This window comes from Lepisosteus oculatus, chromosome 11, assembly GCF_040954835.1.
Source record: "Lepisosteus oculatus isolate fLepOcu1 chromosome 11, fLepOcu1.hap2, whole genome shotgun sequence".
NCBI lineage: Eukaryota > Metazoa > Chordata > Actinopteri > Semionotiformes > Lepisosteidae > Lepisosteus > Lepisosteus oculatus.
The window spans coordinates 2401159-2419918 of NC_090706.1; the positions used below are offsets into that span (position 1 = coordinate 2401159).

Below are 18760 nucleotides of genomic sequence, written 5' to 3' on the forward strand. Positions count from 1 at the left end.
TAGACGCTGTTCAGGGTTTCTCTCTTTTCTGGATTTTTGTGTGCTTAATAAATACATATAATGATCTTAAAGGGAGAGTATGAGTGAACGACGCCACATAACGTGTCGTTGCAGGCTATCCAACACCTGTAGTTACAAAACCAACCAATGGTCATTTTTCTAAAAAATATGACAAGATGAATCGCTCTTCGAAACAAAACTTCAGCACGGGGGCAGGGGTTTTAAAAGTCGCCCGCCACGTGACACATTTTTTTTTTAAAGTCACTTATCGCATAGTCCCGCGTTTTAAAGAAATAACCTTTGCTATATTGTTAAAATGTCAAATCGCATTCCCCGGTAAATGTAAGCACACCAATGCGGCACTCCGAGAAGCTGTTCACGTTTAAAATTGTCTTCTGAGCAGTTAAGAGTGGTAGTTTGATTTGATCTCTCATACAATTTAATTTATGCTAGTGTAAAATCGTCTAATACTGTAGATATGAAATACTTCCACTTTACCAAGAAGGGTGCAATGACTTAGGTACGCTGTACGTGTAACCCCTAAATCACAGAAGCGGCGTACTGTGTGGCTATAGGGTGTCCACTTCAGTGGTGTTAAAAAAAGTGATTTCGAGTTCAAAAAACCGACATGACTGATTTGCCTGCGATTGTAGCCTAGCTTTTAGTCCAATTTACAGAGGCGGGGCTGCGAGACGTTGGGCAGAAGTTGGACAAAACGCTGAGAACACACTTTCGAAGCGTTTTTGAAGCCTTTGTCCAAAAATGCAGAGTGATGCGCCACGGGGGGTGCGAAGTTCGAGGTAATTATTATCTGACGCCCTTATCCAAAGCGATGTACTCACACAGTACACCCGGTAACACAAAACACAAGCGGGCGTTCTCCCGGGACACTCTGAGGAAGAAGCACGGGTGTCTAAACGCCTGATGCTGCGGTCAGGAGTCCTCGGTTCCGATGTAAATCCGTCTCCAATGTTCAGTCTTGACTGCCAGTAGTTTAATCTTAATAACAGTTCAAAAAAGAGCGTCCAACACCATAAGCGCTGATTTTAATATGGAAAAGCAAATTAGTCTCACAGCCTCGGTAACACTTTTAAACGTGAATGCAAGGTTAACCCTTACAGTTCAGCATATTCTATCCAGTTGGGGCAGAAGTGTGGCGTTAATCATTACACTAAGCATTGTGAACATAAGAATAACTCACAGCTCACTGGAATAGATTTTATTTCACAAACACAGCACTGAACCTCACTTCCAACGCCGCTGGAAGTATTTACAAAGAACGGTAATACAAAATATATAGCTTGCAAAACGAGACAATATAAATAAGTACCATACAAAATATTTGTTGTTTACTTAAGGTTAATGTAACACCTTCAATAATGTAAATGTTTTACATTGTATAGACTAAAGGCAAGCATTCTCCACAGTTAAGGCTACAATCTTATTGTAACTATATTTCGACTATCACTTTTACTCTGTCTTGACAATGTTCATAAGTAAACCAACACAAAAGATAGCTTTGGCATTTGTCCACTGTAATTTTAATATTTCACAAAACACGTTTTTGTTTCCACTTTATTTTTCTCTACCGGTGCAGACGCTTTCGCGACGTCATCGCGTGGTTACACAAGTTAACTTCGGCACACAGAATCCCACAAAATCCTCTGAGCAGGTTAAGAGAAAGTTCAGTACCCACTGCACACCCGCAGCGTACAGTAAGGGCATGGTCCACAAGTCGGCCCTACCCAGCACACGGCAGCAGGAAGGGCCGGGCTTCACAGAGAGTTAAAGGGGACAGAACTCGCCGAGCTGCTTGAAGTTGCAGAGGAGCGACGGAAACAGAGCTGGACAGGACCTGCCCGCCTTCTCCCAAACACAGCAGAGCCATCCCCGCCCTGCATTATTTCACCGTTAATCAGCAGTAGAACAGTAATGCTGGCTGTATTAAAGCTCTGCAGCGGAGCGGACAGGACGGGACCTCACCTTAGACCACCCTGCTGTCCACTTTCACTCAACACCCAAACAGGTCATTCATGGAAGCTGTCTTGTGATGTGGGGCAACACGGCGGCCCAGTGGTCCTGGGTTCAATACTGGACCAGGGATGCTGTGGAGTGGATGGGGTTTGTATGGTCTCCCAATGTCTGTGTGGGTTCCCTCCCACAGTAGGGAAGTTCACTGGCATCTGAGAAAATTGGCCCTGGTGTGTGTGTGTGTGTGTGTGTCAGTGTGCCCTTCGATGGGCTGGCATCCCGCCCAGGGTGTGTCCTTGCGCCCTCTGCGTGCTGGAACAGGCTCCAGCTCCCTCTCCTGGGTGGACGTTTCGTGATGTTGGAGGAGCAAAACCTCTGCTGGAGCGCAGATTCCAGTCAGAGGCACGAGGCCTCGACTGCAACCCTGAAGTTATCATCTTCTCCAAGCTCATCCTAGCAGCTACAAGAAACGGGAGTGAGAGAGGGAAGCTCAGGCCTTTGTTTCACACAGCTGCTCTCGTTCTGGGGGCCAAGAGCGCCACTTCAGTGCCCAGTCACCCCCGCGCGCTAGCAGCCCTGATTCCTCACCAAGGCGTGTGGAGCCGTGGATCCAATCCTTACAGCGGGAGCAATCTGGGATCGCAACGCGCTGCCGCACGAGCACCCCGACCTTCTCTCTGTCTCGCCACAGCCCACTCCCCACGGGGACAGGCCCGCAGCGAGAGCGAGGCGGAGGGAGCCGGTCCTCCCCTCGCTACATCAGCCCCTCGCTCTCCGACAGCTGCCTGTGGAGCTCGTGCTTGTCGTCCAGGTCCTCCCCGCCCCCGGGCTCCCCCTCCTCGGCCTCCTCCATGTAGATGGGCCAGTCGCCGTCGCCGTCGCTGCGCTCGGGGCCCTCCGATTGGCTGCTGAGGTTGATGGGGGCGGCGTCCTCGTGGGTGGTGGTGACGCAGGTGCAGCCGTCGCAGAGCCCGAAGCGCTTCAGGCCGTGGGAGATCACGCCCGTGAAAGTGCGCCGGCAGCCCTTGCACACGATGGGCCAGTTTGAGCGGTGCACCTGCAGACAGGTAAACCAATCACATCCTACCCTGTCGCGTAGCGCCACCTAGTAGTAAAGAAACATCAACTGCAACCTTCTGAAAGCAAACCTTGTTTCAGTTTTCTACAATATCAAACTGAGCTTCCACATTATTTATTTTAACCATGATGATGAGAATATCACCTTTGACATAACAAACAGGTAAAATTAAATATTTTCTCATTCACAAGTGTTGATCCCCAATCACTTGCCCTCCGACAGACACACTAGCGGCGCCAGGAGCTCGGGCTCCGGACCTGGGGGAGAGGTGTGAGGACTCACACTGAGCGCGTGGCTGCGCAGGTGCTCCTGGCGTGTGAAGCGCTTGCCGCAGGTCTCGCAGGGGTACGGCCTCTCTCCCGTGTGGCAGCGGATGTGCCTCTTCAGGATACCCTTCTGCTTGGCGGTGTAGGGGCAGAACGGGCACTTGTGCAGCTTCACAGGAACCACGAGGCCGTATCCTGCAAAACCCACAGGAGCCCGGCCCACTTCAACAACATGACCCCAGTCCTTGAAGAGGTGGCCTGCCAAACGAGAGTGCTTCCGATTCCCAGATTGCACACGCAGCCCCAAGCTAGGTTCTAAAGATAACCCCCATCCCGTCTCTGAAACCAGACAGAACTAGACAACGAGATGGCATGCTCTCCCCCGCTGCAGCACAGTGGAGTAAGGTAGGGTTACTGCGGCAGCCGGCCACGCCTCTACTTACCTGTCAGTCAGTTCCGGTTGCTGTGGTTACACAATCAGACAGGAAGCCTGTTTCACCTGTGGGCAGTTACAACCACCCCCGTCTCAGGTGGAGCATGCTACCTGATTGTGTAAACACAGCAACCAGTACCGACCGACAGGTGAGTAGAGGTGTGGCTGGTGGCCACAGTAACGTTAGCTTACTCCACAGTGCTCCAGTGGGGGACAGCCTGACACCCGAGTCCCGAGCTTGCAATTTCAGAATTTAGCAGAACTTTGAACTTCCTAGCAGCACAACATGTCTGGCAGTAATAAGAGACGGTTGCGTGTCATGCTAGACAGAGTTGATAGAAACGGTCCAGTTAGATCAAATCTTGGGACCAAAATCCCTGTCGCTTCATCCTAACAGCAGGGGGCTCTTACCTGTGTCGTCTCCGTACCAGTCACTGTGGATCTCCATGATGGAAGGCGTGCCCAGGCCCAGGCTTTCCTCTGGGGCCCCTCGGCCAACACCCACACCCCCTCCCAGGCTCTGGGCAAAGTGCTGCACCAGCTCCTCCCGCCTGGGGTTGGACCCCCCTCTCAGCAGCACCTCCAGAAACTGCTTCATGTGGTAGTTGTCGTAGGGCAGAGGGGAGGACTCGCTGCCGGCTGGCTGAGAGGAGGGGTGGGGCCGGTCATCATCGGTGGGAGGGGCGTGGAACAAAGGCGTGTACTTCCCTCCCGTCGGGCCCTCTCCTTCCTCGTCGGGGTCAAACTCCGTCTTGGGGTGCACCAAGCCCAGGAGGTAGCTGGAAGAGGAGTTGACCTTGCCGGCCGGGGCTGCCTTGAGTGCCAGGTCGACAGGATGGAAGCTCGGGAACTCCCCCCTGGAGCTCTCGCTCTCCGAGTCCCTGCTGTGGGGGACAGGGGCAGGCAGAGGGCCTGGGAGGGCCTGGGAACTGGGCTCATCCGGGCTGGAGTGGGTGCAGTCTCCGAGCGAGGTGGAGGCCGCGGCAGCCCCGGCTGGAGAGCCGCTGTCTGCCTGGTCCTCGCGCTCCCTCTCCCTCTCCCGCTCCCGCTCCCTCTCCCTCTCCCGCTCCCGGTTGCAGATCTCCAGCGAGGAGCGGATGTAGGCCTTGCAGAAGTTGACCACGTCGGTCATCTGCAGGTAGCTGGCCGCCGACATGACCTCGATGACGTTGTCGCTGCGCAGGTCCAGCCGGCCGGAGTAGAGGAAGTCGAGGATGAGGGAGAAGGCCTCCGAGGTGACGATGTCGAGCGAGGCGGTGCTGTGCCGCTGGCCGCTGTCCTGCAGGTAGTGCACCAGCAGGGCCCGGAAGTAGCCACTGCTGGCAAACAGGACATTCCTGTGCGCCTTGAAGAGCCGTCCCTCCACTATGACGCTGCAGTCGCAGAAGAAGTCCCTCTTGCGCTGCTCGTTCAGCTCGCACAGCAGCTTGGCCTGGTAGGACGGCACCTCCATCTTCACCCCTCCGGCGCGCGACGCGGTGCAGAATACTCGCTGGGGGACACGAGAGAAGCAGAGCTGTGAGACCGCAGAGCGTGGCACGCCGCGTCTCACGTGTTGAAAGAGGGCGGCGCTCCTCAGGGGTCTGGGAAGAAATAACTGCCCATTTGGCATTTTCTCAGCTTCGCATAACCAGAAAGCTAGAGTCATACAGGGCATAAGACACTTGCGTCCTGGCACAAGGCCGGGACATCCGGCCCGGGACTCCAGTCCACCACAGGGCAGCCACACACACAGGGACATTTCAGAGATGCCAATTAATTTAGCGAGCATGTCTTTGGAAGGTGGGAGGAAACCACGGCGCTTGGAGGAAAGCAACGCATGATCGAGAGCATACAGACTCCACACAGAATGTTTCCGAGGACGTAAGATCTGTGAAGCGGAGGCACCAAACACCACGCTCCCATATTATTAGTATCAAGCTATTTATATATTAGCGTTTACACGAGTAGTAACAGTATCAGCAGAAATGGCATAATTTCTGCTTCTTAAAGAAGGAGGCAGAGAATTCCTTTTTGCAGTTCGACAGAGCTGTGGGTTGCGGATTAGTTCTGTTCTGGCTGGTCTGTCTGTCCTCCTCCCCTCTATCGCCCACTCCCCCAGCCTCCCCCAGAGACCGTTCTTGGCCTGCAGGCTGGGTCACAGAGCGACCCTACACCCCCCTCCTGCCCTGCTGACATGCACGGGGAGTGTGTGACCTAGGGGCAAGTCTGAAACGTGACTCCCTGCCCTCCCTCCAGTCCGAGCCTCCTCCTGGAACCCACTCACGCCCTCCTGCTTTCATTTCCCACCGAGCTGCGACGTTTTCTGGAGCAGATCTATACTTCGTTTTTTTTTCCTACATCTCGGACATCTGGAGTCGGCTCACCCCAACCGGGTGACACAGGGCCCCCTCCCCCTCTGAGGGTTTGAATCCCACACTTGAATCAAATTTCACATCCGGTGGGGGGTGGCAAAAGGCACTGAACACAAAAGTCACAAACTTCAAAATTCACACAGGGTCCCGGGGATAACCCACAAGACAGCACCGCATACCAGTCTTGTAATCAATCAGTTTGATAGCGATGTGGCATGGAGGTACTTGGCTATCCAATTAAAGCGCAGGGTTTCACATGGGACAGACATGGATCTTACCACTGGGTTCTGAAGAAGCACCATCACCTGTTTTATACAACCTCCCATCTCCTCACCCTCACCCTCACCATCACAACTTGACGTTACCCATTTCTCGGTTTCCGCTTCTGCAATGCATGATATCTCAGCGCTCATAACTAACAGAATTCACACAGAACCCGCAGTCTGATGAAGAGTGAGAACTGAAGAATGACGAACATCCGACAATTCTGTTTTAAATTCGCTTGTGTACATTAGCAACCTCTACCATGGGCAATGAACACACGCGTTATGGTCAAGAAGAAATGAGGCAGGGCACCCATAATCGCGACATGCGGAAATCAAGCAGTACATTCTGAGTAAAACGCTGGATGCTGAAATGAATCCCATTTAACCATTAAGTTTCATCAGTGTTTTGAAAAGACGGAGCAACCGAGGAGCCTCGGCACAAATCGAAAATCGACAAGCGGATACAGGCACAAACTGAGACGTGCAACTGTACACCAAGCGAGTTACCGCTACCGTACATTGCAATACATGGCCATTAGACTCATCTCAGAGCGAAAAAACACACAATCCGAAGAGAGGCAATTGTGAGAAAACGTAAGAAAAAAAAATAAAAACGAAGAAGGAAGCGGTTAGCTAACGGTGCCGTCGCCGACTTGCAAATTTAAACAATATCTTTCATGCAACGTGTGATTTTTATTCCGTGACATCTATAACATCCCGAGAGAGAGAGAGAGAGAGCGACGACATCACGCTTGACGGGAACATCAAAGGAACGTGTGACACTTGTCACACAAAGCACGCGAGCGAGCCAGGTCGCCCAGTCGGCGCTTTGACAGGTCTGTGCTTCAGCCAGACGGACATGAGCGGAACGTCGCCGGCGGATGCTCAACAAAAGCACCGAGCAAAACAAATAAACTGCACTGCTGAGACCTGCAGCGCGTCCAATCCGGCTGTCACGGGCACCTCGACATGGGAGAGGGAAAAAAAACGTCCTCGCTGCAGTGACGCTACCGCAATTCAAACACTAACAAATCGACCGATCGCTGCTCACCTACTCACCTCAAGCCGTCTTCCTTTATCGGTGCTAACAAACTTCACTTTTTTTTTTAACGAACGCCACGCTAAGGGTTCGACATGCGACCCCGCCCACCCGAGGGCTGACGTAGAAGCGTTACGTCCAATCAGAAGAGGGGAAGCTCACGGGGGGCGGGTTCCTGGAACGCTTAAGGGTAGGTTGAGAGCAAGACAAAAGAGACTTTTTGCAAGGGGGCTTCTGGGAGCAGTAGTTTCCTTGCAGTCCAAGGTTCGATACCTCGTTGATGGTGAAGTGTCCCCAAACCCACCACCTTGGAGGACGTAATGTAATATACAAACAGTTAATTATCATGTTGCAAACTAGCTAGCTACCCAATCGCAGAGGTAGAAGTAAATATGCACTACAATGAAAGAAAAACAATGATTCCCGTTCATCATGGAATGTTTAATCAGCCGTCGAGGAATGTGGTTGCAGAATATAACTTTTCAATGCGGTGAAGACGAAAGGAAGAACTATTTATGTATTTTAAATCACCAACATATACAATTCGAAAATGCAGAAAAAAATACAGGTCTTTATTGTTTCCTTAAAATATAACCAGAATCGGCCGTGCTGGCAAATTTGCTTTGAAAATCACATTTTGATTTAGACTGCCTCCACAAAATCTCCGAATTCAATCGCTGTCTTTCGGAGTGTTCCCAGCAGGGGGAGCTAGATCTCTGGAATGGGGGAGGTCTCCAGTTTTCAGGGTAAACATGCAGTTGGAACTTTCCTGATCTCACAAAGTTTGTCGATTATTCAATTCCATTTGTATTCTATGCATATTTTACAATGATGCCCATTCTAAACCTGGGCTGTCATTCATCCTAAATGTAATATAAAAGCGCTATATAAGTGTAAGTGTAATAATTATTATAATTATTAGCATTATTATTAACTAATTTAAGATGCATAAAACTTTGATAAAACAAGCTATCAGTGGAGTTCCTAATATACAGTAAATACAAAAACTCTGTGCGTTCACTAGAAAGCATAGTGACCAATTGTATTGCTTGTAAATAGCTTACGTCCAGTTAGGAAGTCAAACTGCACAATTAATATGACTCTTCACCTCAAAAGACAGGAGGCAGTATTTTAGAAGACAGTTATGTATGTGACCTTCCTAGGTACTGGGGGTTAAATAGCCCGTCTCATGTCCCGAACGATCCAGTCAGGGATAGGGCACCCCTCTCTTTTAATTCTCACTTAATTGACCTTAATTGCTCGGATATGTCAAATCACTGGTTCTTCTATGTTACAGTCAGTAGGTATTGGCCAAATTTCTGGAAAGCCTGCAGGATTACTGCCCCTAATGTTTTTGCGTTTTTCTAGACAAAACGTTCCAGCACCAAGAACTCTCAGAGTGTGGCCCTGAGGCTCTTTCACAGACCTGAACCAGAGCTCGGCATGAAGAAATAAACTGTCTTAAAAACTCCCTCCATCTCAGTATGTCTTTGCGATTGGAGGAGCCCCATCAGGCTCCTTCACGGTGAACGTTAGCCAGGTGCCCCCGAAATCTCCTCCAGCTGGAGTGTTGCTCAGCGTGATCCACCACAGAACTGACCTTCACCTCGCCATGATGAAAGAGCCAGAGGGCTGCCAAGCTGGAAGCAGTTTATTCCTTTAATTGCGGCATTTTAAAACTCAGCGTCTGAGAGCAGCTACGTTGTTCTGCTGCAGTACCAGCCGAATGTTGCTTCACTTTTGCATAGTCTGAGAATGGTCAGGGAGCCTTCCTGGAGAGTAATAATCACAAGCCCCTGCTCTTATACGCCTGTCCGCCCTCTACCTACACCGCGTGTTCAGCGAAATGCAGGCTGCAGCTGGAGTTACAATACCCCTGTCCCACACAGGAGCCCATTCGAGCTGGGGAAAAGTACCAGGCTGCCCAGCACTTCAACAGCATTGTCCAAGGCCACTGGGTGTTTATTTTCCTAAGGGCTCGAATAAGAAAACCCTGTTTTTCATCTCTCGCACTGAGAAAAGTGCCTGCCTTGCCCACATGACAATCCATCACATTCAGGAGCTCAGAAAGAGCTTGCTGGGTTGCTTATTTGTTCAGCAACTTTCCCATGGTAAACCTGAAGGCCTCTCTATAATAGCAGCCCAGTGGACAAACCACACAGTAACAATTTAGGGTAAAGATAGGCGTTCGTTACCTTAAAAGCCTTTCCTCCTACATATCTGTAATTTCCGTAACCTTAGGAAATCGTATACGCTGTACAGAATTATTTTTCGCAACCCTTCCCATAGCCCTAGTGCACTTCTACTTATGAACCTAGCCCCAGTACTAACCCTGTCTCCATATCCAGCCCTAACCACAGATTAACAGCTATAGTCCTAACCTTAACCCACATCTTAAACCTGTTCCTACCACTGATTTTAACCTCCTGACAAACTGTCGCATCATCCCTCACTAGAACTACAGGACTGACCTTCACTCTTGCACTGAACAAAATCCAAAATGTAAATATAAGCTCTATTTCAGCAACACACAATCTTACAGTCCTTTCCTGCAGGTATGCATGATCTTTAAACTTCAATATGTACTGCAAAAAAAAAATGAATTCCTTCAACTAACAATCTAGGGGCCCGAACGACCCATTTTGAAATGTAATTTCTTGATCTGCAAGAGTTTCCTGATCCCTAAATACCTTAGACTGTGTGATAGCTTTACACATCCCTGAACAATTAAGCACCGGCAGTTCGACGCGTCCTCAGTGGACTCTGCATGGTGCTCTCTCTCTCGCCCCCTCTCTCTCTCGTAGAATATGAAACATCAGTGTAGCTTCTGAATCATCTTGGAATTCTAAGAATTTGTTTCTGGTTCCCCACCATGGTCCATCTCCCATTGATCTGGCAGTGCGTGACTCCAAGTTCTAGCAGGGGGGCTGAAAACTAGCCTGCAAGAAGGGGGGTAGGGAGAGGAGAACCCAGAGCCGTCCGACCAGTGGGAACTGATAGGCGCCCTTTTTTCATGTTTGAAGACAGCATTTTCCTCTGTGGTTACAACAGAGAGGGAAATCTCTGCTTCCAGAGCACGATCCCCTGTAATTACCACCTAATTTACATTTTCCTTCTTTCTTTTTTAACGTCCTGAAGGCTGATTGCTGCCAGAAATAAAACACGTCAGCCTTTTTATTATTTTAAATTTAGAAAGTGAAAAGAATAATAATTTAAAGCCTCCGTGGCCACAAGCTTCCTCCAGTGCATGATGTGATAAAAGAGCCCGTCTTCGCTCTGCGGGTCTGACCTTGGCATGAGATTCATCAGAGACGAGAGCTGTCCTGCGTTCGGGGTCCCCACCTCCCCACACACATTCCCCGGAGAAAACAGATCAACATGGCTCTGCGACACTGCTTGCATTGTTCTCTCCTTTAACCCTCTGCGCGACCCGGCTATCGGACACACCAGCTCAAAACAATATCGTTTACCAGCTGCTTTCAAAGGCCCCCTTAATGATTCCAGGATGTTGATAACAGGATTCCCTGCAGTTCATGCTCAGGAATACCTTCCTGAGATCCCAGATAAAGCTCCATTATTTCTGTGTTTAAAGTTGCCACTCAGTTCTCCTTTTGAAGGTGCCAGGATGTCAGTTAGTAGCAGTTAGGAGTTAATGGGTCTAAGGATCATATCCAGTCATTTCTTAGGAAGCCAGAGGATCGGCTTCAAATACATGGCTGTTCAGCCTGTTGCGTACTCCTACACTCCTCTGGGTAAAGAAGTGTATCCTGTTCTCTGTTTTAAATGCACTTCCATGTTGTTTCGATGTGTACCCTCTGACTCTTGTTTCTGAGCTAATTCTGAAGGAATCTGGTGGGCTGATGTTGTCAGCACCTTTGGGGATTTTGGAAGCTTGTATCAGGCCCCTCATAATTGTATCTGTTCAAGACCGAAAAAGGTTCAGTTCCTTCCGCCTGTCAGTGTAGGACAGTCCTTTAAATGCTGGAATTTACCTGGTTGCTCTTCTTTGGACAAATTCCAGTGCAACAGTATCTTTTCCATAATGTGGTGATGAAAATTTTAAACAGTATTCTTAATGAGTCTTACCAGGCCGTTACAGAATCTTAACTTAAGAGTCATTTGTCAAGTGCTGAATTGTATCTAAAATTGTGCATGTTCTCTCTGTATCTGCATGGATTAATTTTGGATGCACCCATTTTCTCTCAGTGTTTCAAAGAAATGTTGACAGCCAATGTCATTGGCTTCTTGAAATTGTCCGTCTGTGTGTGTGTCCTGAAATAGGCCAGTGTCCAGTCCGGGGTGCACTGACTGGACTCTTGCCTTGAATCCTGTGCTTCCTGAGTGGTAAAGCAGAGTGAAATCATTCTTAAAGCACAGAGAGACATGGTAAATCATGACCGATTGAACACAAGTAAACAACTATGTTCTAACCAACATAGTTGGTTCCAATATTAACCAATGGGACTCAATGCAAAAATGCTGTGTGATTCACAATAGTAAAACTTTCAAAATGGGATACTGTAAATCTGTATATACCTGTATTTTAAATAAAAGCACAGATCGAGTGGGGGCTGGAGCTTCACACCTTAGATGTGCTTCTGCAGTCTAAAACTGTTGGCTGGGATGAGTTTGTTCTTTGACCAAGTATGTTGTAAAGCTCTGTGTAAACAAGGATGGCCTGACTGCGCACTTCTCATGTCCTAAGATGCCAACGTAGTCCTCTCCTATCTTCAGCTGCAGCTCCACATGCACTGTAATTACAGCTGAAGACTACTATAATTAAATTCAAACATAGCAGTGTGGCAGTACTGCTACAAACCCATAATCCTCTGCTATCGTGCAGTGTCACCGCAGACTGACAGCACTCACCAGGATCATTTGTCCACATTCGCTTCTCACCCACTGTCTCTGCACTCTCGCAGCATGCTGCCTCAAAGAAAAAAATGTCACTTCTCATCAAGACTCTCTCTCCCCGGGTCTCTCTCTCTCTCTCCTTTCACTCAAGTCGTTACCGAGCCGTTAATGTGGAGCCCCGTGGGAACCCCTTAATTCAGAACCAAGCCTTCATCTGCAACTGGAGAGACAACAGTTTATTCTGCAGTCCAGGTTTTGCATTAACCCTAACGTCCACACACCCCCACCCCCTACACCCCCACATTCCCACACCCCTCCTTCCCCACATATAATCCCTCTCTCGGCGTTCCAAGATTAACAGGCTTGTTAGAATGTTGTTACAAGTCACGTCCCAGTGTTAACGGTTTATTAGATCAACCTCAAAATGTCAAAACTGCAAAAACCAGTGTCTTCCGCTGGGTATTACTGTTCCTTTGGTACCTCCACTACTATCTCACATTTGCCAGTTAAATGTTCTATTAACTGTTTTTGGCAAACATTCTTGTACCACAGCAGCACCATTACTACACCAGAACAGCACCACAACAGATCCATTACAACACAAAAACATATCATAACAGCACCATTATAGCTCTTTTAAACTGATTACATGTTTCTGGTGTGATCAGGTTAAGAGAACTCGGAAAGCTGTTGTTACATCCTGTTGGGGCTGTTGTTATCCTGTCGTGTGACCTTGTTATAAGGATGCTGCACTCTTCCACACTGCTGACCTGTGCAGAACCACTTCAATAATTCCGGGACCTTTCAGAGCTGTCAGGTATGGCATGAGCTGTCCTTGAAAGCAGAATTAAAAAAAAATACTCTGGATGAATGGATTTTTGTCCCTCCTTAGAAACTCTAGCAAATCGTGTGTCAAACATCCGGCCAACTTTAAAACAAAGTACAAACAACTTCTGCTGTAGCGTGGGCCACAAAGACAGAAATAATTATTTTTATTCTTTTTCTTTCATTTTGAGTTGGTCCAATAAAGAACCCCCTCCTCCTTCCACTTCCTCTGATGTGGTAAAAGACTTTAGTCAGAATGAACTGATTAACGAGCTTTAAGTCGTTTGAATCATGGCAAGCTGCATTCTTCTGAAATGTAAAAATAGTAACAGTTTTCTTTTTTCCCCCACTCGGTGTCTTTGGGGCATCTTTTCTTGGTTTTGGGGGTCCAGAATTATAACCAGATTTTTTTTCCCGTTCTTTCTTTCTGTTGTTAGCTTTCGTTTAATCTTGAGAAGAAAATTATCCTAGCGTGGGAAAGACTGAATTCTCCAGGGGCTAGGTTTTGTTGTTTTAGAGTTGCGTGTTTTTTTTAACCCTGAAAAACTTGCGTTCTGTGCCAAAACCTCATAAAGTATGTTAAAAAAAATTCAACAAGAAAGCAAAAATGCAAAGCCACAACACCACGACAAAGATAGGGCCTGTCTCCTACTGAGGAGCTTTACAAATGACAGTCTTCATAAAAAAAACGAAACAAGAAAGAAATGTATGAGGGGTAGGGGGAGAGGGGGAGGAAATGTCCCCTGTGCCACATTAAAGACATGAAAAAGAAAACAAACAGAAAAACATGTCTGACATGAAGACTCTGGTTTCCGTGGCGACTGACAATGCCTGCCTGTGGCCTAGTGAGGCCTTCCCATTCTGTCTGGGCCGAGGCACCAGTGAAAGTTACCGCAGTCAGCCCTGTTTGAGGGGGTCCACTCTGTGGGAAAAGGCTTGAAAGGGACCTCGCTTTAGGCCACAAAGAGCCTTTCTGCTTCCTCTCGTTCGGCTTTTACCCTCTTTATTTATCTTTTGGGATCCTGGTATGGCAGTGTGTCCTGGCTGGATAAACAGCACCGTCTTTTCCTTCTCAAAATGGGATGGAGGCTCGAACCTGAGTTTTCTATAGGTGTAAAATATGCGTTATTTTTAAAAGCATTACGTGTCTTAAAGCAGTACCTGTATGCAACACAAAATATACTTGGATCTTCTTTGACCTTTATTCTAAGAGAAAAGTTGTTCAGTTGGTTCTTGAATAATAACCGGGGGGAAAAAAATGCAGGCTTAAAATATCGTTCCCCCTTTCTTTCGTGCTTGTCTCCTTGTGGTCTGCTGGGCGATTGTTTGGACATCATCTCTCTGCGACTGGGAATAGGACCGGGCCGGGAGGAGCTCCTGAGGAGGCAGCAGGAGCGCCGGTGCTCAGTGTCCGCCGGGGCAGTGCTGGCTGGCAGCGGGGGTGTCAGTCTCCCCGGCTCAGCTGGACCTCTTGTGCCTGTCTGTCTCGGCTCGGCCGCGGGGCAGGGAGGCAGAGCAGGCAGACAGATTGGGGGGCAGATAGGCGACACACAGGCCTGACTTCCTCCCTTTCAGGCCCTTAGAATGAGTCCATCCATCAGAGACGCCGGCTGGCCCAGCCAACAATGGGCATCCCTTTCAACACACACACACACACACACACACACACACACACACACACACACACAGTATTCCCCGGAGGCCTGCCACGGACACAACAAAAGCCACGAGAAAGAGAGCAAGAGAGAGAGGCGGGGACTTTGAAAAGGTGGTGTGAGCTCCTGCAGCTTTGGGTGGTTCTGGGCTGTTCCCAGCTGAACCAGAACCCGCAGCTCTGCGGTCTGGAAGTCCGAGCCACAGAGGCACTGCTCTCTCTCTCCTTCTCCTTCTCTCCCTCCTTACCTCCATCCCTGGGGGATGCTGTCTTTCCTCTTCGGACATTCTCCCTCTTCCCTGCCTCTGCCAGTTTTGTCCCTTCCTCCCCCCCCACCCCTCTGCCATCAGCCGGCCCGAGAACGCCGCGGAGCGAGTGAGCGAGCGGGCGGCGCTCTGTGGTTTCGCTTTACAAGGAGCCTCGCTGTGCAGAGGGCGATGGGACCGGGACCGGGACCGGTCTGGGGATCCGATAAGGCGTGCCGCCTCTTTTCTGCGATTCCATGAAATAACGAGGTCTCTTTTAGCACCCTCGTAAAAGTCACAGACTCATAGTTCTGTCTAAAATACCAAAGGGTTCAGAGATGAAGAACAGTAACGATCATAAAGCATCTACTTAAGAAAATGATTAGTTCAAGTAAGCGTTAAAACCGGTAAGTGAGAGTGCCGGGAGGGGGAACGCTGGGGCAAAAGCTAATTGAAAATCTCTGTTTGACATTCCAGTAAAGAGACACGAATGAGGCTCTAACCTTGTTGTGGTTGTGCTGCCCTGAAGCACAGATAAAACGGCTGCCTTCTGAGATAAGCTGGATGTGTGCCGTGCAGAAATCACACCATGTTCCAGAAAGAGCGACAAAGTCTCTACAAGAACAGGGTTCTAACTGGATCTGGCCACCTGGCCTGTCTGGCCAATTCAGTTACTAATAACATATCGACCCAGGGAACCCATACAGCTTCTTAAAAGATCCCTATATGTTCTAAAAACATGACCCTCCACCCGTTGTATAAAGAAAACCCTCCTGTTTTCTAAAATAGTTTACGGGTTAAACTCAGTTCTCAGTGGGAACTCCATCATAAGACCTCTCTGCCTCTTTTAACAACTGACTTTTCTTTTAATCTTTTTTTTTTGGGTTACAAATGCAGAACTCCCCTGTGACCCTGAATCGGAAGAAGCAGTTAGAAAAGGGATGGATTATATACCCCCGCAGTTTGGTACTGCCAATTACTTAGTGCTTGGCTGAAAGGTTACTTAGGTTACCATACTCACCCAGGAGAATGAGGACCATTCTACTTATCTTGTCTCCCCACCTTCCAGAGTCCTGCTCCTTCTGGGACAAGAAGCTCGACCCCATGGCATGTGACAGGAGAGTTCGAACCAATCAGGAGGGCGGGCCTCACACGGACATCGCTCCAGGGCTGCGGGCTCTTGATGGGGCACAGGAGCAGCTCTTCCGACAGACGCTGAGAGATTCGTGCCCACTGTACCTCAGTGCTTGAGGGGTCCTGGTCACGGCCAGCGATGTGACCCATGCTCGCACTCCTGGCACCTGCGCCTGTGGGACCATGCTCCTGGTGAGGGCTGGATGGGCGCTGTCTGCGGACTGACAGCTCATTTCAAGAGACCATGTGCGTGCGAATGGCTTTCCCAAGTGGCCCCAGTATCCCCACGCAACCAGCTCCCTGCCAGCACTCATAATCAGCTACAGCCAACCCCAGACGTTTACTAGGAATCCGAGACTCCGGCTTTTAAATATTTGCTGACTTGCAGTTAATTTTTCATATTTTTCAATGCCTTTTTAAAGCCCCGACACTCAAACCAAACCTACGTTCCAATTGGCTTTCTCCCCCAGGGTTCATCTTAAAATGAGATCTTTCCAGTGTTTGAATCGCTGGGTCTCTCCCAGCGTGGAAGTCTAATAAAGATTTGAAGAACCCAGCTGAAGGAAGATGGGCCAGTCACTAAATAATGAGTTTTCACGTCATTCCTGCCTTGACTCTTGCTGTTTGTTTTTGTCCTCTACGCACCTTGATAAACTGTGAGAAGGGAGTTGTCTGTTTTTTTCGCTGTCGGCCCTCCTGCACAGGCTGGCCAGACATGCTTGACATCTCTAGAGTGATAGCTGCCGGGGAAGAAAATTCTGCGAAAGCAGTTTGCAGAAACCGAAGCAAATTAAAACTCTGAGCTTTTCCTTTTATATAAAAAAAATAAAACAGAAAAAAGAGCAATAATTAGAAACACTGTTGTGTGTTTCGCTTAGTAAAAATCCAGGCCTGTTAATTTTGATCGTGGAGGCTGCCTTGTTGTGGGCAAGAGTGAGGACAGATCAAGGGATCAGAGCAGCCAAGAGGAGAGAAGTGTCCCAGCAACTTGCCTTCATTTTCTGCCAGATTTTTGTTTGTTCCCTCTGTCTCTTCCTCTCTCTTTCTTTTTTTAACTCTATTTATTTTATTTAGATATAATTTGCTTCCTTTTCTTAAAGACTTTCTTGTTCCGTGTGTTGGGTGTGTGTGCGCGCGTTATGTGTTTGTGTAGCAGGGTGTGTGAAGGAGGGGGGAGGGGGTCTGGCAAAATCCTTAAAGATAAAAAAAACAGCAAAAGTTGTGTTTTTTTTTAAAGAAAAAGAAAAATAAGCTCCGTCGCCCTTCACAAGGGCACAAGAAAGGAGGGGGCTTTGAAGCTGGGGACGATAAAAATAACAACAGAGAAATTATGAAGCCCTGACATCACAGAGCTGTGTTTTCATCCCTCTGTTCTTTTCTTGCCTGATGGAGGGTTAAAATGAAATCCAGACTCATGAGAGGGTTATTGGGGGCTGGAGCTGGTGATAGAGGGGGGGGGGTCTTTTTTGCATCTCACACTTTAAGGAGTTGACAGCTAATCTAATCAGATTTGAAAATGTACTTTCTGGCCATGGTCTGGCACCAAATACCTTAGCTTGTCAGATGGATTCCAGTTCTTTTTTTTTTTTTTTTTTACCACCAAACAGCAAAAGTAGGAAAAGCACAGATGGCTGTCCGGAGAGCGAAACAGTTCAGGAATATATTGCATGTTTACAGCCTGGCTGGGGTGAAACAGGCCAGGGCAGAGCTGGCACTGCTAGGAGCCAGGGAGAGAGAAGGAACCCCCAGACACCTGCCCGCTGTCTCCCCCGGTGTGTCCCAGCGGTGTAATTGGTGTGCCGCTGCCCACAGACTGACAGCCCGAGCCAGGGATCTGACAGCAGCACTGGGGATAAACTAAGATGAGACCCGAAGAAGCAGAACTGGGGCTGAAGCCTGCGGTCGGGACAGGAGCGTTATTGCTGTGTGTCCCCGCCAGTCCTCCTGAGAGTAATCTGTGCGTCTGCGAGCCCATGAGGAAAAGAGCGAGTGGATCTCCGGGCTTCTTCACACCTCCAGGCAGATTCTGGTTACAGACCCATCCCATGAAACAGCACGGTTCACGAATTCACTTCGTTTAGAAAGGGGCTCGTTGTGGAGATGGTGCCTACTTGTTTATCAATGCTTCTCTTAGATGTTTATTGAATTATTTCTGTTTCTACCAGGTACACAGTGGTCAATATTCAGAAGTAGTTCAGATTGATCTATGGGAAGGGGGACAATATAAGACACACTATTCTGCGTGAAGGTGTTTAAGTGCAAGCAGAATTGTGGGATATACAGTATGACTCATAATGTATCTAGCATTGTGAAATGGTCAGAAGGAATTCGTTGTCACAGGGACTTGTGCATGCTGGTGGAAATACCACGGCCCTGAACGGTGTTTCTTGTCAGACAGACAGAGGTGCTTGCTCATGTTTGTGTTCCCACAGCGTGCGCCTTGCCCCGAGTGCGACAGACGCACAGAATGTGACTTGGTGACAGGGAAGGCAGGGTGGCAGCTGCCAGCACCCCTGACGACAGCCCATCACCAGGCGCCTGGGGCTCCTATTGCCATGGAAACCTTCGCAAGGACTGTTCCCACGGTAACAGCAGAACTTGGTGCTGAGTGCCGGAGCGATTGGAGCCTGTGGGGTGGGGG

General features: G+C 48.8%; 1 protein-coding gene across 7 annotated transcripts; it reads right to left on the reverse strand.

Moving 5' to 3' along the window:
* Window positions 1–1204: 1204 nt before the first annotated feature.
* Window positions 1205–7512, reverse strand: zbtb8b (zinc finger and BTB domain containing 8B). Of its 7 annotated transcripts, none has more exons than XR_001477649.2 (4): window positions 4160–6436; window positions 3332–3510; window positions 2560–3076; window positions 1205–2431 (listed from the first exon to the last, which is right to left on the reverse strand). XR_001477649.2 is itself a non-coding variant. In XM_015339950.2 (4 exons), the coding sequence occupies exons 2-4, from the start codon at window positions 5199–5201 to the stop codon at window positions 2726–2728; spliced, it is 1572 nt and encodes a 523-aa protein (XP_015195436.2). In that variant the 5' UTR covers window positions 5202–5240; window positions 7428–7512; the 3' UTR covers window positions 1205–2725. The 7 variants fall into 7 exon arrangements, 6 of the variants coding, with proteins under 6 accessions (XP_015195436.2, XP_015195438.2, XP_015195437.2 ...); XM_015339950.2 differs by adding an exon at window positions 7428–7512 and having other exon boundaries at window positions 1205–3076; window positions 4160–5240; XM_015339952.2 differs by adding an exon at window positions 7420–7438 and having other exon boundaries at window positions 1205–3076; window positions 4160–5240.
* Window positions 7513–18760: the final 11248 nt, after the last annotated feature.

Bases quoted from the DNA above. Each gene is read 5' to 3' on its own strand.
- zbtb8b (XM_015339946.2), bottom strand. From the start codon at position 5,519: ATGCTCGCTAAATTAATTGGCATCTCTGAAATGTCCCTGTGTGTGTGG. The intron at 3,511-4,159 runs GTAAGAGCCCCC...TGGGTTTTGCAG, and splicing joins CTGGTACGGAGACGACACAG to GATACGGCCTCGTGGTTCCT. The intron at 3,077-3,331 runs GTGAGTCCTCAC...CTTTACTACTAG, and splicing joins TGCGCAGCCACGCGCTCAGT to GTGGCGCTACGCGACAGGGT.